At 41.8% G+C, this 27803-nt stretch overlaps 1 protein-coding gene across 1 annotated transcript; it reads left to right on the top strand.

Annotated features, from left to right (window-relative positions):
* The first annotated feature begins 23887 nt into the window (after positions 1 to 23887).
* On the top strand, positions 23888 to 26462 carry KY (kyphoscoliosis peptidase). Its single transcript, XM_032952567.2, has one exon. It carries the CDS (start codon positions 24201 to 24203, stop codon positions 25326 to 25328), a length of 1128 nt encoding a protein of 375 aa, XP_032808458.2. The 5' UTR covers positions 23888 to 24200; the 3' UTR covers positions 25329 to 26462.
* Positions 26463 to 27803: the final 1341 nt, after the last annotated feature.

Here is a 27803-nt window from a genome sequence, read left to right as displayed (position 1 = left end):
CAGCGATTAGCACTATTAGCAGTTAAACCTTGATTCACTATGAATGGCCTTTTTAGTATAATTATATTTATATGTACCCTAATGAGTGTTTACATTGGCCACAAACTAAATGAACTCCTGATTATTAAATATAACCATGGTATAATTAATTTAATGTGAAAGAATAATTCCTTAGGAAATGGAAATAGTACGGGTGAATATGAATGCAAGATTTCACTGGCTTTCCATACTTTTTCACAGCACTTATGCATAACCAAAGCTCAGTTATCGATGTTATATGTCAATCCATATGCTACATTACTTTACATGAATCGGTCAGATGAAGTGTATCTGGTAGAACCATTACAGAACCACAAAATTCCAGCAACAGGATTGTATCTGACACTCAACAGCCAAATGTACACATGAATACCTGTGCACATAAACGTCAAAAACAATCTAATAATGCTCATAAAATTATCACCAATTGTAAAGTAAAATTGAGCAGAGGTTAATTTTATTTAATGTTTTTCAACTAACGATGTATTATCTCACTCAGTCCGTTCGTCTGCCTGCCTCCAGTGGGGTGGGGGGGGGGATGGAGGGAGTGCACAATAACTCTCCTAAAGATCCAGTATGAACAACATTTGATATAAACTGATCGATCAAAGGATGGCCCACACCCTTCCCAGAGCAGAGCTGCTATCTGAGCTCCTGATAGCAGCTGTGGATTTGCTGCTTTCTGTGCGCTTGGTACGAGCGCTACTGTTATTATCGAGAGTACTTGCAAGCACAGCACATATTGGGAAGCGTTACAGAATCCACGTCCTTGTTTATATGTTATTGTTTGTGAGAATACGTGCTAATGGCACTTGCTAAACAAACAAAAACCGCAAGCATTAATAAATATTTTACAAAATAAAACACGTTCCATAAATGTGATGGGACAATATAAATTTCATGGAGGCATATTTCTCGTAGCTATATGCACTTGTGCACATGAGATGTCTCACACTTCTCACAATTTCACTGGTGTGCACTGTGGTATGGTGTATAACACCAATCTGAACGTGCTTACATATTTCTAGATGTGTCAGTTGATGTAATCCCAATGAACATGCATGCATAATCCAAGCATACATTTTGCATTGCTACCAAAATCACCATTATATTTACATATTTAAAAAAAATATATACACATCTCATTTATATGACAATTACACATACATAAAGTAATACCTATACTTTATAATTAATTATACTTCAGTGGAAAATACAAAAAAACACAATAAACTGTTTCACACTATTATTAATGTATTGTAATATTGTGTTGACTATTACAATTCGGTTTTGGTTCCATAGTTGTAATAAAGCTCTTGACGAAAATGTAGTATACCTTTTGAATGAATTGTATTTAAATTGGTACATTTTCTTTTACACTGTAGTGAATGGAGTGGCTGAGGTGATGCTTGTAAACAGCAAGGGTCCACTGGAATACTCCGACACGATAGTTAAAGTAGAAGCAAAAAGTGAAAGCACTAAACTCAATAAATCACATGGTCTTATGAGCATTCATATAGTATGAAGCTGCACATTTTCCCACCTCAGCCAGGTGAGTACAACTTGAGCATATTTGCAGCAGAGGCTGACAAAAGTAATGAATCCAGTTTGGACTGGATGTGTTCCTTTAAGATTCACTGTGAAAGGCCTGGGATTAACTCTGTACAAATGGTGCAACTGAGTGATCATTGTGGGCCTGGTTTAAAGACTGAGGCATTGGGCCTACATTTCCCCAGTCAGCCTGGTCCAATTATTTACACACCTGAGGGAATATTTCAAGTTGCCTTTTAAAAGCCTGGTAATCAGTGTGAATTTCATGGGAAGCCTAATTGATAAATCAGGAAATATGTGCGCTAATCATGTCATTATCAGAAACACTCCGAATGAGATCTTGTTAGTTATTCGTCTCCCTGAGACTGGTAACTACAAATTGCAGATTTTTGAAAAAATGCATCACCCGAAACCCAAAGCTCTAGTTTTCTCTGTGATTATGTGATTGTGTGCTCTGCACAAATGAAGGCATTTTCCTGGCCAACATTTCCTCAAACTTACGGCAATTGGAGTGATCTGGGATGTGTGCTCATTGAGTCCCTGGCTGGCGTGCTGCCACCAGACCGCAAGGTACAGTTTGCTGTGATTCACTGGAGCCTTGAATGGAGTGGCTGAGGTGATGCTTGTAAACAAGGCTCCAGTGAATAAAGTGAAATGTGGCACGGAGAAATCACTACTCGAGGTGCAAAATGAACAGTGAAAGTGATGTTGAACTCTCAGGTGTATCAGTAGATAATGTTACGATTTGAAATAAGTTCTTTAAACATTACAAGTAAATATAACAATTGAAAATAATATGACATATGCTAGGGCTAGTATATTTACTGTGACATGCCCTGGAGTAAAAGGTACTATATAAAAAAGAAATAATTATAAGGAGTAAAGTAGTTATAATGAATAATGCATTTAATGTGTATCATTGGCCACTATAAATAAGCATAACATTTGCATACATTTTTATGGGTTAATATAATTAAAACTACGAACGAGACAGAAAAGTGAAACGACACAAACGAGATGGGAACAATGAGACAAAGTTAAAAGCGAATATCGGTAGGAGCGGTGCTCTGGGGCATTGCACTGGGACTGGAGTGACATTTTACACTGATTTGTCCGTTAAGACACCTGCTAAGCCATAAAATACAGTGAGGGAAAAAAAGTATTTGATCCCCTGCTGATTTTGTACGTTTGCCCACTGACAAAGAAATGACCAGTCTATAATTTTAATGGTAGGTTTATTTGAACAGTGAGAGACAGAATAACAACAAAATCCGGAAAAACGCATATCAAAAATATTATAAATTTATTTACATTTTAATTAGGGAAATAAGTATTTGACCCCTCTGCAAAAGATGACTTAGTACTTGGTGGCAAAAACCTTGTTGGCAATCACAGGGGTCAGACGTTTCTTGTTGTTGGCCACCAGGTTTGCACACATCTCAGGAGGGATTTTGTCCCACTCCTCTTTGCAGATCTTCTCCAAGTGATTAAGGTTTCGAGGCTGACGTTTGGAAACTCGAACCTTCAGCTCCCTCCACAGATTTTCTATGGGATTAAGGTCTGGAGACTGGCTAGGCCACTCCAGGACTTTAATGTGCTTCTTCTTGAGCCACTCCTTTGTTGTGTGTTTTGGGTCATTGTCATGCTGGAATACCCATCCACGACCCATTTTCAATGCCCTGGCTGAGGGAAGGAGGTTCTCACCCAAGATTTGACGGTACATGGCCCCGTCCATCGTTCCTTTGATGCGGTGAAGTTGTCCAGTCCCCTTAGCAGAAAAACACCCCCAAAGCATAATGTTTCCACCTCCATGTTTGACGGTCGGGATGGTGTTCTTGGGGTCATAGGCAGCATTCCTCCTCCTCCAAACACGGCGAGTTGAGTTAATGCCAAAGAGCTCCATTTTGGTCTCATCTGACCACAACACTTTCACCCAGTTGTCCTCTGAATCATTCAGATGTTCATTGGCAAACTTTAGACGGGCATGTATATATGCTTTCTTGAGCAGGGGGACCTTGCGGGCGCTGCACAATTTCACTCCTTCACGGCGTAGTGTGTTACAAATTGTTTTCTTGGTGACTATGGTCCCAGCTGCCTCGAGATCATTGACAAGATCTGGGCTGATTCCTCACCGTTCTCATGATCATTGCAACTCCACGAGGTGAGATCTTGCATGGAGCTTCAGGCCGAGGGAGATTTACAGTTCTTTTGTGTTTCTTCCATTTGCGAATAATCGCACCAAACTGTTGTCACCTTCTCACCAAACTGCTTGGCAATGGTCTTGTACTCATTGTTTTTTTTCGGTAAAGTCACGTATGTAGAAATACCATAAAATTAGATTAAAATAAATCAATCACGACGTTTCGACCGCAACACAAGCGATCTTCATCAGGTGTAAAAAACAAATAGCGAGGGAGCATATAGGGCCACACCAACGCAACACATAGAGAGCGTCAAACTGCACGGAGGTAAATACAAAAAGAAGATGAGAGACGAGAATTCAACAAACCTAAGAAAAAATTACGTGATGCAAAACCAGTCAGGCCAACAACAAAGTTAGACACTTGCCTGGCGGACCACGAATTTCAGAAGAGTGCTAAATTTCGTGTTCATCCTCTGGATTGAACATACCAGCATAGACAGAGTGAACAAATACGAGGTAAAAGTCAGCAGAAATACATATACAGGGACACCAAGAGGCAAGGAGAGGAAAGACGAACAGAGAAGCAAGGAAAAAGAAAAAGGGTCGGAGGGATGAACAGACAGAGGCCTTAAATAAGAAGTAGAGGTGGGAGGGAGGGGGAGGGGCCGAAGAGAGCAAGGGGGCACAGCAGCAGAGGCGGGGGGAGCGGTAGGAGAAAGCAAGGGGTGCAATACGTTTAGGACAGAATTGTAATTCTTTATTAATGGTCATGTAGCCCATTCCAGCCTTGTGTAGGTCTACAATCTTGTCCTGACATCCTTGGAGAGCTCTTTGGTCTTGGCCATGGTGGAGAGTTTGGAATCTGATTGATTGATTGCTTCTGTGGACAGGTGTCTTTTATACAGGTAACAAGCTGAGATTAGGAGCACTCCCTTGAAGAGTGTGCTCCTAATCTCAGCTCATTACCTGTATAAAAGACACCTGGGAGCCAGAAATCTTTCTAATTGAGAGGGGGTCAAATACTTATTTCCCTCATTAAAATGCAAATCAATTTATAACATTTTTGACATGCGTTTTTCTGGATTTTTTGTTGTTATTCTGTCTCTCACTGTTCAAATAAATCTACCATTAAAATTATAGACTGATCATTTCTTTGTCAGTGGGCAAACGTACAAAATCAGCAGGGGATCAAATACGTTTTTCCCTCACTGTATATATACCTTTGAAAACCCCTATTGAGCAATAAACCTTGACTTCACTTTCATGAACAAAGTCCACGTTATATATTACAAAGGGGATTTATGGCATAGGCGGGTCGCTCAAGTTGTCCTCCATATATTCATGTAAATGAACTTTAGTTTGTGATAAATAAGTAACACGTCTTATTATGTTTCCGTGCAGGGCGTTATTCATTTAAAAATGTTCATTTAAAAGCACGAATTTAGTGCAAAGTGACTGTTACGTATTTTCATATCGATCAGAATATTTTATAATGAATTCTAGTAATGTAACTTTGTATCGGAGAAGATAAACGCGTGTACAGCAATTAGAATTAAAACTGTCAAAATCAGGGGGGCTTAGGCAGGACACGTCATGAGGAGGGGTGGTGGACCCCAAGTCGTCTCATTCACGAGGCTCCTCGAGAGGCTGATCCTGACATTGCTTGTCCCAACTAGTGTCGAGTCATCTTCGCTACAAATACCAAATGTCCCCTTCTGTAAGCCTCATTCCCCCCCCCCCCCATATAAGTATATCTGTTACACATCATGGGACCTCCTTTGCCAGCACCAAAATATGATAATTGTTTTTTCCCCTTTTTTCTGGCAACAAAACAGGTGTTAAAATGTTAAAACACCAAACTGAAACCTTTTACAAGGAATCATGTCTGCATTAACCACAATACTTGTGGTCAGAATGCAAAAAAACACTCTGATAATATATACATTGTCCTTGAAACTGATTGGTCCACACCAGAGCTTTGGCAAACGAGAACATTTTACGTTCTCTAATATTTTACAAGACAGGATATCTATACATATAAAAGGGAAATTTGTGAATATGTGTGTCTGTTTAAAATGTTTTCTTTTGAGCCTCGTCTCAAAACGGCGTTAGACCAGAGGATGCCAAAAGGCGAACAGCACAAAGACAATGCCACTATCAGAGTCATGAGAGCTCAGGGTGAGCATCTACATCATGGGACCTCCTTTGCCAGTACCAAAATATTATTAGAGTATGTTTTTTGTTTGCATTCTGACCACAAGCATTGTGGTTAATGCAGACATGATTCCTTGTAAAAGGTTTCAGTTTGGTGTTTTAACATCTTAAGACCTGTTATGTTGCCAGAATAAAGGGAGAAAACCTATTATCTTATTATATGTCAGCTTCTGATGTAAGCACAGGACTCCCGGTCTGGATCATAGGCAGGCACGCCTGGAGGCTTCCACACAGATATTCTGGAAGCGTCGAGGAGACGAGGCATAAACGTGGCTAAAATGAAGCGTTGTGAACAGTGAAAGGCCAAACAACTTACCCAAAATGTTGCAAAGCCTATGAAACAATAAGCTCTGCAACCAAACCACAAGTTGGATATGAGCGACAATAAGAGTTTAGATTTACATCTAAGTGTAACTCCGTCTTAAGCCACTGTATCAAAACCATTTTTAAAATGCTTTATATATCTTTCAATGTGGAAAGAAGAGAAAAGCCAGGACCAGGCCAGCAACAGGCAGCATAAAATTATAAATAATACTGGTAGGAACCTCTGGTTACACCAGCCCACAGGGGATTATTGTGTCCGTCCGTCGTGCGTCCAAAAATGGGAGGGGTGGGGCTGGGTGGAGAGGGGAGGGTGGGGAGGGGCTGGGTGGGGAGGAAGGGGCTGGGTGAGGAGAGGAGGGACTGGGTGGGGAGGGGCTGGGTGGGGAGGGGAGGGACTGGGTGGGGAGGGGCTGGGTGGGGAGGGTGGGGAGGGGCTGGGTGGGGAGGGTGGGGAGGAGCTGGGTGAGGAGGGTGGGGCTGGTCACCCCGTAGTGTCCTTATAAAACTCAACGTTTAACCTACTCACGCCGGCTTGTGCCCGCCCTCACAGTCGGGCATATTTGCGGAATGCACCACGTGGTGCCGCCGTTGACCCTGGCCATTGACCGAGCAACCCAACGTTCCTACCAGCTCCCTCCGCAGGAATGTGTTTACACCTGAAAATAAATATAGTTTTCCATCCTGCCCTGACCTGACTGCTCTCTCTTGGGTAGCTCAGGATCTACAACCCATTCTAATGACATGTGGTACATATACTGCGAGCTCCCAGCAGCTGTCTGTGCCCCAGGAAAAGCCGTGGTATATGGCTCTGTAAGAGGAGCTCACAGGGACCCGGGGTCTCTCTGCGCGGTGGTCTGCGTTCATGCTGTGAGTGTGCAGTTGTTGTGGGCAGTGGTGGTGCTTCCTCCCGCAGCATCACCTTGGTCCCTTATCCCCACTTTTGAGTCCGTTTCTCCATCGTTGGTCCTGACATGGCCAATGGTCGATAAGCACAGGGCTGCAATGCAAGTGTCTCTCATGAGAGGTGGTAGCAGGATGATCCGGGACAGCGGCTTTCGAATCAAGTCTTGGTAACAACTGGGCATTGATCCCCTCCCCCCCCACCCACCAGCCCCTGTATCTTTAATAATACGAATACATGTACAGCAATTTGTGAATCCACTTCTAAATGAAGGCCTCCACACTCTTCCGTCATGGGAGTTATTTGACCGTACTTCACCACGCTGGTCAGTGTAATTTGGTGAAAGGAGACCCAAAACCCGTTCAGATGTCAGCTTAACATGTAAGGTTCCACAGCTGCTTGTCATCCAAAGTGCAGTTTCCTGCTTTAGACTGCGTGAGAAGAACTGCTTAACAGACAACCAAATCCAGAAAACCTGATTTGGTTATCTATCGCAACTATTTACTCCAAGCTTAACAACTTTAATGACAATAATATTACTTTCCGCCATCTGCTTCACAGTGGATGTCAAAGATCCCCTGATGTCATTCACAAGAGTAGGCCAACGTGTGCCAAATTTGAAAATTACTCAATTGGGATTATACACGATGATTATCACCCCATATTGCCACTCTTGCAATGAGACTATAACCTGATCTCCTGAGGTCTCAGCCAGATAAGCAAATTACAGTAAACTTTAAATATAAACTTTTTGAAGGTGAGTGATAGTTTCCTTTGCTACAGTCAAGATTAGTTGTATGTAGGTATGTTGGACTTTTTTACACTGTATGTAGCCAACGGTGCTAATCTAAGCCCATTTAGACAAACACAAGCATGCATGAATGGCTTAGTATTTCACTAGCTTTACTACCCAGCTTCGCCCGGGACTTGGATTCACCACGCCCGGCCGCCTTTGTCCCCCCAGTGGCGATGTTCACACACCACACCAGTTACTCGTTTGAGGCTGAGTCGACCTAGGGGAGGCCCAGGACCGGTTCAAATAATCGTCACCGGTGTTGGCCGTGAGCGGGACTCAAAATCGGGTCGGCGGGTTCGTAGCGCAGCGCGCTAACCATTACACTACCGCTCCCCCCCACACACAAACGTGCGCGTCCATAGATACACATACAGGCGCTTGCTGCAGACACACACACAACTTTCAGGGGGCGTACGGTAGTAAACGACTGAAATAATAAAGCAATGGTGCGCGAAGAACGCCTTAGACCTGCAACACATTTGTAAGGCACTTTACTCGCGGAGGGTTGGGGGGGTGCGTGACATGAGCATGCACACTCCGTTATGCTTCCACATGTGCGGGTGACATGACAGATGTGACGTCACAGCTCACTTGCCGTGCAAAATATATGCATTATTGCGCCCACCCCCCCCCCGAAAATACAAAAGTCTATTTTTATAATTTTTGCATGGTGTACAGTCTGGAAAGTACCCACATGGCAAATTTCAAGTTTGTTGAATGTCGGGAAGTATGCTAAACATTTTAAACAGACACACATATTCACAAATTTCCCTTTTATACGTATAGATATCCTGTCTTGTAAAATATTAGAGAACGTAACATTTTCTCGTTTGCAAATGTAATGTCATGGTATGTACAGCAATACACTATTCGACACAAGAACAAACCAGAAAAGCTTCGCGAGCCATTCTGGCTAGATTACACCACTGATACAATCACAGCCAAATACGGATGTGTGTGCACTTACAGGAATGTCGCAATGTCACCTTAAAGATACCATGCACATTGTACACATTACCTGCTACCTACGTGGCTCTTTATTGTACCCACCCTACTTGTGTGTGTCTGTGGGAGTTTGTTTGTCAGATTGCTTCCTTTTGACAGCGGAGACAAGGGGGTGTTGGTTAAGCCATATATTTGCATGGGAACTGATACAAAAGCAGTTGCCCAGGAAGTGTGACGCCAGTTTTGCTGTTGAAAGCACAGCCATGGGATGCTGCTGGAGCAGGTATTGCTGCTGCTGCCCCTGTCTCAAGAGAAACTCGATCGAGTCCAAGCTCCCTACCAGCAACCGAAAAGATGGCGTGGTCAACACTGCATTTGAAGTTCAACAATCTGAAGAAAACGTATCAAAGTCTAGTGAAGTTGACATTCAGAGCAGGGGGAAGAGTACAAGACGGCAGTCAGGTTTCCAGGGAGGCAAAAGTAATAAGAGAGTTGATGAAAGGTCCGTGGAGATTCCCTCTGTGAGCATAACAAATAAACTGACGCGTCAAGAGGTTGCGCAGACTGAGCTGGAACTTCATGCTTGCGACATCAATAACGTAAACCAAGGTCGCCAAATTGACAAGGCACAGAGTGTAAAGGGTTATTCTGAAGCAGGTCTGAAACACAAATATGTTAAAGATGTTCCTAGCAAAGAAGCCACAGAGTTTCAACAGTGGAAGAGTCCTGTTCCAAACCTTGACATTTTTAAAAATCTTGACCAGCGTGTTATCAAAGTAAGTACTTGTGCACTCAGTTGTATGTGTGTATTTAACATCAAAACTAATATTTCAGTTAAAAACAAATGCATAAAATAGCTTTTGAAAAATGTCTTGTATCATTATTTAAGGATCCCTTAAGGTTAACCTACACTGTTTATTCTATCCAACTGCAAAACAATTACAGCTTGCTGCTGAAAGTGTGATTCAGTTGTGGCAACTCCTGTGCCAAGGGATGTGATATCTGCACATAGCAGTCTGAATATTTATGTGATGGTGGTAAACAGTGTCATGTGCTGTGGGACAGCCATAATAATACATTCGTTTTATAAAGTGCCGTTAAAAAATGGTGCTTGAGGATTTAATAGGTCACGATTGTAGGTCTGTGCAAGCCCTCTTAACGCTTTAGCGATTAATATTATAATCTACATATACATTCGGTGCCTTACCGGAAGCTAGTGCAAGGAGGTCAGGACTGAGGATACTCTTTGGTTCTATTGGGTAAAGTCACGTAGGTGAAAATAAACTACGTGACTTTACACAATAGAACCAAAGAGTATGGATCCTAGCAGTCACGAAAGCTTTACATCTAGAAAGGACTGAGGATATTTGTTCGGAAGGAGAACTTCTCGACCTGCTGCATTCTGAACACATTGTGATCCGTTAAGGACCCTTTCCGCCAGGCCGAACAGGGGAGCATTACAATAGTTAACCCGAGAGTGGATTAATGCATGGATCAAATTCTCTGCATCACAGATGGAGAGGTAGAATACTACCCGAACAATGTTAGGCAAAAAAGTATAACATTCTTGACATGCACTTTGAAAGACAGAACAGAGTTCAAGATGACACAGAGGTTTTTTTTTTTTTTTAACCAGGGATGAAACAAAAATGTTATGATTACCAAGCGGCAGGTTAAATGGGTTTGACGGGCCAACTCTGTGCAGTCGACGTGGGGAACCGAGAAGCTTCACCCCAATTTTGTTGCCGTTGAGTTGCGGGAAATTACACTGCAACCAGGAGTTAACTTCGGCCAACCAAGTGGTGATGAGAGAATGACAAGGGTCGGAATTGGTGTGTAAATACATTTGTATATTATCAGCATAGATATAAGTCAATACCGAATCGACATAAGATTTGACCAAGTGGAATAATGTAGATGCAGGATAGCAGGGGCCCCAGGACGGACCCTTGAGGGACACCAGATGAGACAGCACCAAAGTCAATTACAATTTCCCAGAGTAACAAATGGTTGCCGGTTATAGCGGTACGACCTGAACCATTGGAGCACCAGTATGCCAAAGTTGCTTTACAGGCAATTTAAAAGGATCAAGCGATCAACCATGTCAAATGCTGCACTAAGGTCAAGGAGGATGAGGATACTGATAGAACTGGGGTCTTCAGCCATGAATAGATCATTAGTCACCTTGACCAGGGATGTTTCTGTAATGTGCATTAGCCTGAAACCAGATTGTAGAGGTTCCATGACGTCACTTCGAGCGAGGGGATTTTGTAGTTGCGACACTACCGCCCGCTTAAGAATTTTAGATATAAATGTAAGATTGGAGATTGTCCTCTAGTGAACAGAACTGTCCTGGTCCAGAATTGTTTATTTTTAAGCACGGGGGTAATGGCTGCGATTTTGAAGGCAGGTGATAACAGGTCGGACTTAAGCAAAAGATGTTTGTAACAAATAGGCAGATAATTGGCAAAATAGAGCTCTTGGGTAAAAAGAGAATCCTGAGGTTGTTTCTACCAGCCTCAATAAGCGAGAAATAAAAGGTAATTTTGGCAGTTTGCAGTGACTCTCAAATAACCCGTCGGTGATGCTTGAAGGCCTGCACATGTACTGAAAGATTTGCCATCCAGAGGCACTCAGACGTAATTGACTGAAGATTTCATTGTCTATAATTCACCATTGAACAACGGGAAGGGGCAACAGAGGAGACATTGTGGAGTGCCAATTATTTCAATACAGCATATAGGATGGAATTGTAAAGTTCTACCACGTTTTACAAAAGGCAATTGTGAAATAACTTCATGGATTGTTAGGGGATACATAGCCTTAAGGTTTTTGTAGTATGAGTTGGCACAGGAAGTAGCAAGTCGAGTCCGATTGTCAAATGGTCTGAAATGGCCAGTTCAGAAGCTTGTAGGTCAGCTATAGGTGCATTATGCATTATGAGATCAAGAATATGACCACACCAGTGTGTCGGAGAATTCACGTGTTTGGGACATATTAGTACTTCGGCTTTTGCGAACAATATTAGGATTCTTAAATTTATATTTTTGGGTCAAATCCTCCACCCGACACAGCCAATTAATAAAGTTGTCACGTGAACAAACATGGCAATTTATTACTGCTTCGGCACACCAATGTGTTGGAGAGCAACATTTAAATGGGTAAGACGTTATCATTCTGGCTATTGCCTAATTATACTACTTGTAACTATCAGCGAAATGTCATACCTAAAATTAGGCCGGTAGCCTACAAGGATAGTGGCAATTTAAGTAATCACAATGCCCAAATAATGAAGAATTGTGAAGCTACTGCCATGATCGATGCACTCCTAAGTATATGTATACCCTGAACAAGTTGCTTGGTTTATCTCAAATTATCATTCAGGTAGGTAAAGAGGATCATGCCATCTTTGCAGAGAAAGGTGACCGTGTTCACTAGGATGTGAGTCCCAAGGGAACAACTTTGAACTGAAAGTGTTCACCCTCCAAAGTGAAGCATAGGAAGCGCGAATGCATAGATTATCATCAAACAACTACACACTGTGAACCTGCTGCTCGTTCAATGAACAGCCATGTTCAGAAGATGCTTGCAGGCTGCCGGCAAAAAAAAACATCTTAGGTGTGCCGTGTGGTGGTGCCTTTTATAGGCAGGACGTGATGGCATCATGGGTGATTGAAGTAAGATTCGTGCTGGAGGTGTGGGAAGATCTTTGGGGAAATTACATTTTACAGCGTAAAATGGCACGTGTCCTGGAAGCACGCACTTTGCAAAATATAACTTTATAAGCTGGCCAGCTGACACCATAAAACAGAAGGAACACCTTGTTACTCCAGATAGTTTTCTGAGATTGCGAGCAATTCCTTCTGTTTTGTCATTGTTCCAAAGAATAACATGCTTTATGCTCAGATTTAGAGACAATGAATCGCTTCCAGGCCATATGTATTCACTTCTTCCCAGGATTTCTACGTTATAAATGATCATATTTTAAACAAACCTGAGTGTTGTTGTCTGGAACGTAACTATTATGTTCCATAAACCCATGCGAAGACTGTTTCTAGCCTTCACTAGGGAGTTTCTCAATACCATAAGCACCCCAAAGGGATTGGCTAGTGTTCATCATAATATCGAATGAGGCATTGGTCCCTGAATTGGTTGGTTATGGACAGAAATCTTATGTTTCTGCACAACCGTTGGTCCACGGCTCATTCTTCTCTATTCAGAGCAGTTCACAAGTGGACGTTCCTCCATCCATCACCTGGGGTTTGTGCGGAAGCTTCAGGTGCTCCACAATTGTTATTGATACTTATCCACAATTCACAATGATCAAATGTTGAACTGTGCTAATTGGAGGTACGGCTAGTATATTTTAACTTACATCTTGTAGCCAATCAAATCAGTATCACGTGGGAAAATGTGCCTAATGATTTGGTTTAGAAATGAAACCAGAATGTTGAAATCCAAGCTACATTTTTACACTTTTGTACGACGTTTCACTGGAGATATCAAGCATTGTGTGAAAGAGCTTCTTGGTCCAGGTCCTTAAGTAGGTGCCTTGACATCATCAGGACAGCCATGAAGGTGAACCAGTTGAATGATTAAAGTTGATTGCTGGTTGATTGGTTGTGATTGGAATGTTAGATTCGTGTAATGCGGTGAATCTATTTTATATATGATTTTATTAACTATATTCAGGTGTATTTTGTTAGAAATGAAGCAGTTAATTGTTAATTAGTCAATATGGTTAGTTAGTATTCCGATCCAAGATTATGACTATCAATTTATTTTCTGTTTACTCCAATTTTATTCCCTCGTGAAGAAACACACACTTCTCTGCGATATAAGAAACCTTGTCCCCTTATAACCTGCAGATGGACTTTCCCCGATCATATTCCACAACAAAAATTGTTGAGATGATTACACAAGACACTCAGACTGAGTTGGAGAAGCTCCGATCAATTTGGATATGGGTGTGCCACAACATCGGTGAGCATACACACCGCATTTACACATTTTTTAATATACAAATTATATGAAGCTATTCTCATGCTATGTGTGCAGGACTGAGATAGAGATATAACACTCTAACTTGCAACAGTTGTATTTACTTGCTATGTCAGTACAAATTAATGTCATTACCACAATGCTATAATCTCCATATATATAAAAGGCAAAGTTGTGATTATGTGCGTCTGTTCAAAATGTTTAGCGTACTTCCCGACATGCAACAAACTTGAAATTTGCCATGTGGGTAATTTCCAGACTGTACACCATGCAAAAATTATAAAAAATAAACTTTTGTATATATTTTTTTTGCACGGCAAGTGGGCTGTGACGTCACATCTGTCATGTGACCCGCACATGTGGAAGCGTAACGCGGTGTGCCTGCTCATGTCACGCCACCCCCCAACTCTCCGCAACGCGAGTAAAGTGCCATACAAATGTGTTGCAGGTCTAAGGCGTTCTTCGCGCACCATTGCTTTATTATTTCAGTCGTTTACTGCCGTACGCACCCTGAAAGTTGTGTGTGTCTGCAGTAAGCGCGTGTATGTGTACCTATGGACGCGCGCACGTGTGTGTGGGGGGAGCGGTGGTGTAGTGGTTAGCGCTACGCTGTGCTACGAACCCGGCGACCCGAGTTCGATCCCCGCTCACGGCCAACACCGGTGACGATTATTTGAACCAGTCATGGGCCTCCCCTAGGTCGACTCAGCCTCGAACAAGTAACCGGTGTGGTATACGAACATCGCCACTGGGGAGACAAAGGCGGCCGGGCGTGGTGAATCCAAGTCCCGGGCGAAGCCGGGTAGTAATGCTTGTCATGTATAAATGTCTCCATAGAATACGATGTGAAATATTGGTTTGGAAAAGACAAGTCTAACTACAAAAAGGAAGACGTCCTCAGCTCACGGACTGCTATCTGTGCTGGATATGCTGGGCTCGTCAATGAGATGTGCAGGTTTGATATAAAACTAAATGCAACTTATTTTGTGAACAATAGTTATTTTAGAGCAACTTTACATATTTTTCATAATTGCATTTATTGTAATCTGCATTTCACATTGCATAATCATTCATGTAATTTATGAATGAGGTTTTTCGTTCACATTACATAACTATCATGTTTATTTGTTTTTTAAAATGTGTTTTAAAACTCGAGGGAAATTACTATGCAATGGCATTGGTTAAAATTATATGCAGTTATACAATCGCAAAATAAGTGTATGACCATGTGATGTCAAATGAACAGTTTGTAGCGAGCATCATGCTTATGTAATCCAAGTCCTGCACACAAGGGTATGAGAGGTAAGTGAAGCTATCATCTTCGAACACAGATACAAACAATTCTAAACATTAAATTTTGATTTAAAGCTTTCGTGACTGCAGTGATTCATATTCTTGGTTCTTTCGGTAAAATAGATATTTTATTATTTTATTGTTTCCCTTCAACGTGACTTTACCGAAAGAACCAAGAATATAATTCTAAACATGTGCCACTCCACTATAATTACTGATGTGTAATTTCACAGACACATGGAGACATCCAAACGCATGGTTAGAGATTTTAACAAAGCCCCCTTCCTCCTCCCCGTACGGTAGTTACCTTTCCCCTCCCCCCTTCTCCCTCCCCATATAAATCGTCACACCCCCCACCCCGCTCCCCTACGCGTGGCTTGGTTGGGGCAGCGAGTCCAACTCCCCCCCCCCACCTCGTGGGTCCCGTCCCGTTGCGCCGACTTGTAATCAATGCAGAGTTTCTAGTCCCATCAAATGTCGATCATCGTATTCTACCGGGCTCGCGTTTTGTCCCAATAAAAAAAAGTAGATAAAGATTTTAACAAAGGTTGGTATGACACAATGAGATGCTGTCATCCCTATCAGGTTCACAGAAAAATATTTAATTGTAGTTGTAAATACTGTATGAACATGTGAAATATGAACTGTTCTTGGAATACGAAAGAAGGGGCCTGATTATGTATTGTTTTTGGCCAAATGACAACTATTTTTGAGCCAATTTCACAAAGACATTTTACAAAAGAATTGGCTCAATTTCTATCAAATAAATTGGACGCCCAGATAAAAAGTGTCTTTCAAACAACGGGAAAACTAAATCCACTCCGGCTGAGTGGCTCTCCGTTCCAGCCAATATTATGGCAGCAAACCTCGGGCGGGATGAGGAGACATCAAACCACCTGGGAAAACTCCGAGGAAGCGTAAATCTCCCATTACACCAAGACCAGCTCGATCCTCCACGAACTCGTCTATGATGCCAGAGACCAATCTGAGATCGCGTGAGACAATTGGATGAAGCGATGATCAACTGAAGACATTCTGGCGAACACTGGAGTTCTGCCGAGGTTCCTAACACAATTATTAATAAGGACCCCAACCCCTGTTCCGCACGGCTTTGATCTTCCAATGAAACTGTGGTGCTCCGTCAAACAACTAGAGAACAGCAGCTGGTCGCTGCACACGCCTCTTTTCCAAGTGGGACATTAAACATGACCCACTGAGACTTTGGCCACCCGAAGCAAACAATGGACCATATCGTAAAACAACTACATTCTACGCCCACTCTCCGGCGACTAAACGGTTTTAGTCGCTTCACTCCCACACACTTAAACGTGGACGTATAATTTAGATATACTTGCCATTTGCAAGAAGAAGATTACGAGCCAAGATCAATTCACAGCTTCATGAAGGCCTTCAAAAGCTGCCAACATCCATTGACGGTCCGGCTATGTAACAACAATCGACCTAGCACCTGGGACAGAAAGAGGAACACATGAATTAGAGAACATGCGTAACTAATCGTTGAGCGTGTGCGGGAGGGAGGGGAGCTTGAAGGGGGGAGGGTGCGTTTGGGGGGGTGGGGGAGTTCAATAATAATTAAAATAATTAGAGTTAGCTAGTGTGCTGGCTGTTGTTCATCATATGTAAACAAAGACGCCACAAAAGCTATTGATCATGGCTGATGACGGTGATGGCTATACTACAGTTATAATTACATCACTTAATTACACAACTGCATTCATAATTAATTCAACTGCACAACAATTATGACAAAATTCAAACTGTACTACATGTAAAACAACATTATTGCTGTACTTAACAAACACAGATAAGGGGCCGTCCATAAATGACGTCATGCGATTTTGGACGATTTTTGACCCCCCCCCTCGTCACACGGCGTCACAAAAAGTCAGACCCCCCCCTAAAATATTACGTCACAAAGCTCTGCCCCCCCTCCCCCCAAAACCATATTTCCATTTTGAAAATAAAACATGCTTCAAATCGGTTTAAACTATTGTCATTGTAGTGCGCATTTAATGTGGCGCTGCACTCTGATGTTGTAGGAGAAAACACGTATTAAAAAGGCGTTGGAAAGCTTAAATTTAGCATAAAATTCACTTGCAAATATTCAACGTCTAACTAAAACTGCAGATGTTCAGAATATATTGAAATTATCTGATAATTATAAAATATTAAAAGCAATTATAACTACAAAAAAACACTTAAAACTTTGTAGTAGAACGAAGCAAAATGGAGAGTACAATTATAACAATCACATTCATTCCACAGAATGAAAAGCCCTGGTAGAATCATTAGAATCAAAATGTTTAATAACAATCATTAAAAAAATGTTCAAAATCTATGCTTCTCCATTCTCTCATGGAGAAGCAAAATTCTCCTTCATGGAATAAATAAAAGGTGACCTTAGTAAATTTAAATAATAAAATAGTTAATAATGAAAATTAATCAAAATGTGTTGTTATAACAATTCTATATTTATTGAAAATTGCGCATTTTTACGTAACGTAACATTTCTAAACCCCCCCCCCTCGTCCCACATCGTCACAAATGTCTGAACCCCCCCCCCCCCAGGTGCGTGACGTCATTTATGGACAATGCACGATGCTCGACAGGCCCCACTTAGGGCGACCCCACGTATAACGCTGATTCGTAGTAGCGCTGAGAACAAGCAGCAGCGTTGGCTGAGAAAACATACCCACCCCTACATTATGAGACCTCCTTTGCCAGTAACAAGATATAGGAATAGGTTTTACCCTTTTAACTGGCACAAAAACTGACACCTTTATTCAAGGCATCATGTTTGCTATAACCACAACACAAGCAGTCAAAATGCAAACAAAAAAGACAACTCTGATAATAATATGCACTGTCCTTGAATTTGATTGGTCCACACCCGAGACGGCTTTTCTTAGAGCCTAGTCTCCATTGGTGTTGGACCAGAAGACGCCAAAAGGCGTACAACTCAAAAACAGCACACTATCAGAGTATTGAGGGCTCGGGTTGAGCATTTACATTATGAGACCTCCTTTGCCAGTAACAAGATATAGGAATAGGTTTTACCCTTTTAACTGGCACAAAAACTGACACCTTTATTCAAAGCATCATGTTTGCAATAACCACAACACAAGCAGTCAAAATGCAAACAAAAAAGACAACTCTGATAATAATATGCACTGTCCTTGAATTTGATTGGTCCACACCCGAGACGGCTTTTCTTAGAGCCTAGTCTCCATTGGTGTTGGACCAGAAGACGCCAAAAGGCGTACAACTCAAAAACAGCACACTATCAGAGTATTGAGGGCTCGGGGTGAGCATTTACATTATGATACCTCCTTTGCCAGTAACAAGATATAGGAATAGGTTTTACCCTTTTAACTGGCACAAAAACTGACACCTTTATTCAAAGCATCATGTTTGCAATAACCACAACACAAGCAGTCAAAATGCAAACAAAAAAGACAACTCTGATAATAATATGCACTGTCCTTGAATTTGATTGGTCCACACCCGAGATGGCTTTTCTTAGAAAAATTTTTCAAATCAAACCATGAAGAAGGACCCTCTTGAGGAGCCTTTCAAAACCATCACTTTACCCTACATTGCGGGGATCACAAAAAAGATCTCCAAAATCTTGAATAAACACAAGTTTCAACACATTACATAAAATCCGTGATCTGGTTCCGTCTGTAAAAGATGTGATTCTGGACATACAATACCCTGGTGTCTACAAACTAAGTTGCCTCTGTGGTAGTAGTTACATTGGAGAAACCAAACGCCATGTCTCGGACCGCATTCGTGAACACAAAGCAGACCTTAAACACGGTAGGACCAACACCTCGGCCGTGGCAGATCATTGTTATAATTCAGTAGGCTCACATGACATTGACTTTTCTAAGACAGAGGTTCTTTGTAAGCCATCTGGCTACCATGAGAGATTCGTTCATGAGGCTATCCACATATACAAGCACAGAGACAATTTCAACCGAGAAGATGGATTCTGGCTTAGCAATCATTGGAAAGATTTGATAAACCATTTCAGGTCTTAATTGATTGTTCACGCTTACAGTGGCTTTCAGACAGCATACATTAAATTTTTCGTCTCCCCCCTCCTCTTTTCAGAACATAGATGGACTAGTCCTTCTAAATAAACTGCCAAATCGCTGCGCGTGGCGCCAACGTTTTTAAAATAAATAAATACGCCGTTTAAAAATAAATTTATGCAAACCGACACACCTGATGACCGTTTGTGTTATGGTTTCCCTTCAACGTGACTTTACCGAAAGAACTAAGAATATTAAAAAGAGTAGTTGTCTACACACGCACACACATTGACTAACATACACACGTGGACTTACGCACACACACATCGACGGTATGCACTATCACTACAGCAGTGCATACCGACTGTGGTGGTACCTGCTTTAACTACAGCAGTGCACATGGACTGTGGTGATACCTGCTTGAACTACAGCAGTGCAAACCGACTGTGGTGGTTTGTGGTATCACTACAGCAGTGCCTAGTGACTGTGGTGTAACCTGCTATCACAAAGGCAGTGCATACTGACTGTGGTGGTACGTGCTTTCACTACAGCAGTGCATACTAAATGTGATGGTACCTGCTATTAATACAGCAGTGCATACTGTGGTGGTACCTGACTGTGGTGGTAGCTGCTATAACAGCAGTGCATATTGACTGTGGTGGTAGCTGATTACAGCAGTGCATACAGTGGTGGTACCTGCTTTCACTACAGCAGTGTATACTGACTTTGGTGGTACCTGTTATGATTACAGCAGATCATACTGTGGTGGTACCTGCTTTCACTACAGCAGTGTATACTGACTCTGGTTGTACCTGCTATGATTACAGCAGAGCATACTGTGGTCGTAGCTGCTTTCCCTACAGCAGTGCATACTGTGTGTAAGCTGCTATGATTACAGCAGGGCAAGTGACAGTGGTGGTACCTGCTATGATGACAGCAGTGCATAGTGACTGTGGTGGTACCTGCTAGCACTACAGTAGTACATGCTGTCTGTATAGCCATATATATGGAATCTATAGCACAAAGTGGTAAGCAGTGTAGTGGTGAGGCTTAGTCCCGTGCAGAGCCTCCGGGCTCGCCTAGATTTCCTAGGCCGCCGAGGTGGCACCTTGGCAGGCTGGGCTGGTCCCCCCGGCCACGCGACAATAATGGGATGTAAGTGCTATAAAAATGATATGTAGGGGCTCTATAGTAGCTTCAGGACACATTGGGGTATCATTGGGGCGGGGTGGGGAGAAGAGGACATCGCACTGTGAAGAATGTACGTGTTTTGTTTGTTTTTGCTGCATGTGTAAGGCGAATAAAAATGTGTGGCGATCGTGTGTGCGTTGCTAGGGGCATCCCATGTGAGCAGTGCAAAGTGTAAGGAGATAAATGCTTATAAGACTCATTTGTGGGACTTACGTCTTATGGAAATGCATATAATGCAAAAGTGTGCGACTTCCCTTGGGCGATGGCGCGTGTGGACTGCTGGGGCTAACCTCGTGGGCGCTGTGCGCAAGTGCGGCTGGCTGCGTTATGACCCAGCGCGCGGCGAAGGGAAATAAATAAATAATGCATAAACAAATGTAATAATTTAATTTAAAAAATCCCCCAAAAAACGCTAATTTAACTAATTAAAAGGTGACGGACGTGAAAAGGGAATAGCTTATTCCCACCGCGGGGCTTAGGGCGTGCTGGCTGTCAAAATTTTCTCGACATAAACCCCACCGTTCGGGAGCCAAATACCTCGCTAGCGCGCGCGGAGACTTTTATATTTAAGAAGATTGAATGTGTGTTTTTAGTTAAATAAGACCCTACTTTTTTACCAGGATCAAAAATAGTTTTCAAGTCGGTTCTTGATAAGTGCATGTTCTCTCTGTGTCGACATATGCGCATGTTTATACACAGGCATGTAGGAGTGGAGTGTGAAGAGGTTGTTGGATATGGCAAGACCCTCGGTCACGTACCGTTCCAAATTGAGGACCCTAATCATGCCTGGAACGCTGTACGCATTGGCGGTCGCTGGTATTTACTGGACGCCTGCTGGGGAGCTGGTGCAGTCAGTAATGAAACGCAAAGCTTTAATCGCAGGTGCCGTATTACACCACAAGCAACACTCCTGGTTTTCTTGATTCAAAATCTCATTGGAGTACATTGGCAATTAATAAACATGATCTGTATATACACAATGATTAAAGTAATTTTCTATCACAACATTCCATGCAAACTGCATCTCACAACGCTGCACAATCCACAATCACGGAGGTACATATAATGAAGGTGTTTTCAGCTAATTAATGTGTTTATATGTAGGGAGAAACCTGGCCCACCCAATGAAACCCCACATGGACGAGGGGGCAACACTGTCCCATAGCGATGGACAGATGGAGATTAGTCCACACTTGAGTACTAATCTTGATTTGAAGCTTTCGTGACTGCAGGAATCCATACTCTACGTGACTTTACCGAAAGCCAGGGTATGGCACCTGCCGAAAGCCAGGGTATGGCACCTGCTCGATGCCCACGAGATGAGTTTTGCGACCTTTCTGTGATCCACCAACTGTCGCCTCCAGTGCTGGATTACAGGCATAGATAGTTAAGGGAGCTGAAGTAGCGTTCCCTGGATTGTGTATGAAATAAACATTTCAGTTCGCTATGATTATTGCACTGCCAACGCAGGCCGTGGTGAAATCCCTCCATCGGCTCAAGAACAGCAAGCCATACCCTTAAACGAAACGTTTATTTATCATGCTTCTATTTGTTTTTAACAAGGAAATCACCGATTGTCTTGGTCTGCGGCCACGTGCTCTTTACACGAACAATTGACTCCCTTTTTTAAGAATTTGTTGAAAATGTATGGCTCCGCTAATTCAGTTTTTCCTGATCCATGACCCAATTTGTCTCTGGAATCTTGGGATTGGTGGATAATAAGACTATTACACGTCCTTTGTTCATAGGAAGATGTATAATGGTAATTTCAATGCACCGTGTTTATAAACTGTTGTACAATACCTTTTATATTGCTTCCTGATGTCTGTGGAGTATAAGAGCTCAGATATCATTCACATATATAATATTGATTGAACATTTGCATACAATTTACATAATAGATAATGCATTGTGTCTATGAAGAAAGAATCCATACCACAACAACGATATAATTACACTTTTGGAGTGAAATTCACCTTGTTTGTTATCCTAATTCACATCTTTTTAAAAAGTTGTCTTTACGTAACCCAGGTCACCATTGGAAAATGAGGAAAGTTTTATGAGTCTCACCGGGTGTATTTAATTTTCTAAACAAAGGAAAATAATTTATAACGCACCACAATTTTCACTTGCCCGAAGGCAGCGACCCTGAGGCACGGATACTGACTGAGCGGCTGCATATCCCACCCCGTATCACAAATTCATCTTAACTTGTATTGATTCCTTGGCTTTATATTGTGCTATTTCGATTCATGGCATTAGTGAATACTCAAACATCACGTAATCATGTTCCCTTGCCTAATTTAATCGGCTTCACTGCTGTTTCAACCTCCTCTCGGGTTGCCTCTTTATCCATTTCCCCAAACATATATTTACATTGAAAATCATTTTGCAACCTGATATAAACGTAATAATTATTTTACCTACTCGATTGTTTTCTCCTTGATGGATTGTATGCTTATAACTGTATGCAGGTACAATGAATTTTACTTTCTTGCGGACCCAAAGAAATTTGTAGAATCGCACTGGCCTAAAATTTCGAAATGGCAACTAATGGAGCACCTTGTCACTCGAGAAGACTTTGAGTATCGGGTGCTGAAGGACTTCAGATTTTTTAATTTGGAACTCAAGCTGGCGATGACAGACCATTGGATTGTCAATACAGGTCAGTGATTTGCACAACTGGATATTGAGCCATATCCATCGTGAATGGTCTTTAAATTAGATAGTGTTTTAAAATGTACACTGGTGTGTAATTACATTGGACACAAACTAATGGCACAATTTCATTGGTATCTTTCAATATCTAATCTAAAAGTTGATGTGTGAAAAAATAGTTCTAGAAGTGGCAGTGGATTAGGATAATGCATATATTGTCCATTGCTACCATGAGTACTTTGTATGTATATATGTTGAACTACTTTTGCACCATGCGTGGACAACCGTGCTAACCAGAGGTGCGGGGGGAAAAAAAACTAAACACAATAATCCATTATGAGACCTCCTTTGCCAGTAACAAGATATAGGAATAGGTTTTACCCTTTTAACTGGCACAAAAACTGACACCTTTATTCAAGGCATCATGTTTGCAATAACCACAACACAAGCAGTCAAAATGCAAACAAAAAAGACAACTCTGATAATTCTAGATTTAAAGCTTTCGTGACTGCAAGGATCCATACTCTTTGGTTCTATTGGGTGAAGTCACGTAGGTAAAAAATAAAATAACAAAAATCACGACGTTTCGGCCACAACACAAGCAGCCTTCACTCCAGCGCTGTCCTCCAGACAGTCTCGTCCCTTCACCTGATGAAGGCTGCTTGTGTTGTGGCCGAAACGTCGTGATTTTGTTATGTTATTTTTTACCTACGTGACTTTACCCAATAGAACCAAACTCTGATAATAATAATATGCACTGTCCTTTAATTTGATTGGTCCACACCCGAGACGGCTTTTCTTAGAGCCTAGTCTCCATTGGTGTTGGACCAGAAGACGCCAAAAGGCGTACAACTCAAAAACAGCACACTATCAGAGTATTGAGGGCTCGGGGTGAGCATTTTGACTGCTTGTGTTGTGGTTATTGCAAACATGATGCCTTGAATAAAGGTGTAGTTTTTGTGCCAGTTAAAAGTGTAAAACCTATTCCTACAATAATCCATTCTAAAGAAATTCGTTTTTCATCTAGATTTAAAGTGCATAGCTCCAGTGGCTTCCTAATAATTCAATGCATAGATTCAAACCTCTATGTTACAGTGTTTATCCTTAAATGTACTGCAATATTTTGTTGCTGTTGCAAATATGTTCGTCCTATATTGTAGTTGTAATATATGTCTTGATGAATTTGACAAAAATATATTATACCTTGAGTATAAATGTATTTACATTGCTTTTTTGGGTTTTTCCTTTGCAGTGAATGGAGTGGCTGAGGTGATGCTTGAAAACAGCAAGGCTCCACTGGAATACTCCTACACGCTAACTAAAGTAGAAACAAAAAGTGAAAGCACTAAACTTAGTAAATCACATGGTCTTATGAGCATTCAGAGAGATAGCATGAAGCTGCACATTTTCCCACCTCAGCCAGGTGATTACAACTTGAGTATATTTGCAGCAGAGGCCAACAAAAATGGTGAATCCAGTTTGGACTGGGTGTGTTCCTTTAAGATTCACTGTGACAAGCCTGGCATTAACCCTGTAGAAATGCTGCAATTGAGTCATCATTGTGGGCCTGGGTTAAAGACTGAGGCATTGGGCCTGCATTCCCCCAGTCAGCCGTCTCCAATTATTTACACACCTGATGGAAGATGTGAAGTTGCTTTTCAAAAGTCTGCCAATCAGTGTGTAAATTTCACGGCCAGCCTAATCGATAAATCAGCAAAGAAGTGCGATAATCATGTAATTATCAGAAACACTCCAAATGAGATATCGCTAGTCGTTCGCCTCCCTGAGCCTGGCAACTACCAATTGCAGATTTTTGAAAATTCATCACCCGAAGCCCAAAGCTTTAAATTTCTCTGTGATTATGTGATTGTGTGCTCCGCACAAATGAAGGCATTTTCTTGGCCACCATTTCCTCAAACTTACAGTAATTGGAGTGATCTGGGATGTGTGCTGATTGAGCCCCTGGCTGGTGTGCTGCCACCAGACCGCAAGGTGCAGTTTGCTGTGAGTGTCCCGACTGCTGTCGAGGTGGTGGTTGAGACATCAGGAGGCGGTAGCTCTCGGGTAGTCCTTGAACAAGGCTCCAGTGAACAAAGTGAAATGTGGCACGGAGAAATCACTACCGGAGGTGCTAAATCAACAGTCAAAGTAATGGCGATGTTGAACTCAAGATCTATGACGTATCAGTACATATTGTCATATGACGTGGAATGACGTCAAAAACATAATTCTTCTTAATGGAGAATAGTTTAAATTCTGAAATTATATTATGTATATAGAGCTAATAAAATTAATCTACAGTGAAGCTCGATTAACTGTGGGTACATTCAGCTCAGCGGAATTTCCATTCCGTTATCTGTAGTAAAATTCTCGTTGTACATGATTCATTTTCCACACATTTGTGAATAATCGGTTGAATTTGCCACTCAGCGTTTCTTATCCATTGAAATCGGCAGTCGAATACATCACAAATAATTAATAAAATGCTAGTGCATGCAACACATCCGCATAATAGTTGCAAACCATTAAATATTGCGCAATGAAATGCCGATTAGGCTCCTTATCAAGTTAACTCTTACACAAACATAACATTTACAAGATCAGTGTGTGTGTACTTGTGGCAGTGCACACACCTTACTCACAGTGAGTCTCGATACTAACCTCTATGCTTTTATTTGTGGGAAACTCAGACAAATTGGATGCAATTTCGACTCAGCTTCTCGTATTTTTAAAAACATGAACAGTAAATAAGAGGATTAAAATGTAACTGGCTCAACCCCGCGTAAAAAAATCAAGGAAATGAAAGTTGTGGATGAGAGTAGTGCAGCTGTAATTTATTGTTGTTCATTCTTGTTTTAATATTTAAAGTATGTATGAATGCTCGACGACATCAGCTTCTGAACAAGCTTAGACGACCGAGATAATGTGTTTATTATGCAGTCATGGTGGTATGAAGACATTCATTTATATTTGGTACATTATTCTGAGAAATTTCACGTAATTCATATGGCCTGCCAGTAAACGCAGCGGGTGAGTGAGGGCTGCGTTTGCCGAATTGTCTGTGATCATTGGCAAGCCACATCTCACACGACTCACTCTTGCGTCCCACATACGGTTGCCACCTTTCTCGGAGCTCCCAGTACCTGTATCTGTCCTGGGAAATCTGTCGGTCTTCCCGCAACATTAAAAGTCCCTGTTTTTGTCAGTTACTTAATAATAACCCATCGGCCAGAACAATGCATTTATCATGCAATTCTTTTCTAGATTTGAAGCTTTCGTGACTGCAAGGATCCATACTCTTTGGTTCTATTCGGTGAAGTCACGTAGGTAAAAAATAAAACAAAAATCACGACGTTTCGGCCACAACACAAGCGGCCTTCATCAGGTGAAGGGACTCCAGCGTTGTCCTCGAGACAGTCTGGTCCCTTCACCTGATGAAGGCCGCTTGTGTTGTGGCCGAAACGTCGTGATTTTTATTATTTTTATTTTTTACCTACGTGACTTTACCGAATAGAACCAAAGAGCATGCAATTCTTATCTGCTGCTCTTGTTAGATATTCTTCTTCCCAAGATCTATCCCCGTTTTTTGTACCTTAGAGGTGGCAACCCTCACCGCACGTGTTTATAACCAACTCTGTATGTGGCGATTGTACTGTGCTCTGCATGTTGTGAGTGGGTTCCACAACAAGACAAAGAACCCCCTGCAGACTTCAACAGACTATTGGGGCAAGTGCTGTTCGCGATACACATGTATATACTATACTCGTACAGTAGTATACTAGATAATAATTGAATGTAACTTTAAACGCACGTTACTTATATTAAACGGATACATCTAAATGTCGAAATTTAATTTTCACGCTGTATTTCTGTTCTTGTATATCCTATCGGGTTGTTAAACGCTTATTTTTGTTCATTACCGGTATTAATATGAAATGAAGTAACGTGACCGCTTTTACGCAAGGATAGAAATGTCTATCAATGAAACGGAACAAACTACATTTTAAATGAGACAGTGGAGTTGACGGCTCACGCGGCTTTCAGGACGTGCGATTCCATTTGAACTCAAAGCAGGTCGCGTATGGTGGGGTAAAGTGTGGGTACGTCCAACCTCTTACGAACACATCCGGCTAGCGTTGAAGAGTAGGCCAAATTGCCCCTACTGCCAACAGTGGCGTGAGCGAGCAAGCGCAGGGCTGCGCCTTTGTCTCTTTATAAACTGAGAAACGAGGGCAAACGTGGCACGCGGTGGCTTTGGCCGTAGTGCCATTTGGCACGTTCGCACGTTCAAATCGGTGCATTCATGACTTAGAATTCCAGTGGGATCGGTTACCTGTTCCTGGCATTCTAAACAAATACCGGTAATCAATTGCGGTTATCGTTGAACAACCCGAGTACAGTATATACGTGATGTAGTCGTATGCAGTTTACAAGTAGCCATCCTGTCTTAGAGGCAGTAGTTTTGATGAGATGGTGAGGGACAGTACAGTATTGCACTGGGCTGGCTGCATATGCTGATCTATATTTAATAATCAAAGGCATAAGACAAATAATTGTTTACATATCAGTTCAACAGTCACCTTATCCGTAGTATACTTCTGTAACTTAATTTGCAATTTTACTACGATCCGTCGAAATATAATCTGCCAAGCCGATTTACACTCGATCGAATATAATTTAACACCGATT

The sequence above is a fragment of the Petromyzon marinus genome, chromosome 11 (assembly GCF_048934315.1).
Source record: "Petromyzon marinus isolate PM22_M1 ecotype Great Lakes invasive population chromosome 11, UKy_Petmar_22M1.pri1.0, whole genome shotgun sequence".
NCBI classification, from domain to species: Eukaryota; Metazoa; Chordata; class Hyperoartia; order Petromyzontiformes; family Petromyzontidae; genus Petromyzon; species Petromyzon marinus.
Note: the sequence above shows the minus strand (reverse complement) of the source record. Positions and strands in the feature narration are given on the sequence as shown.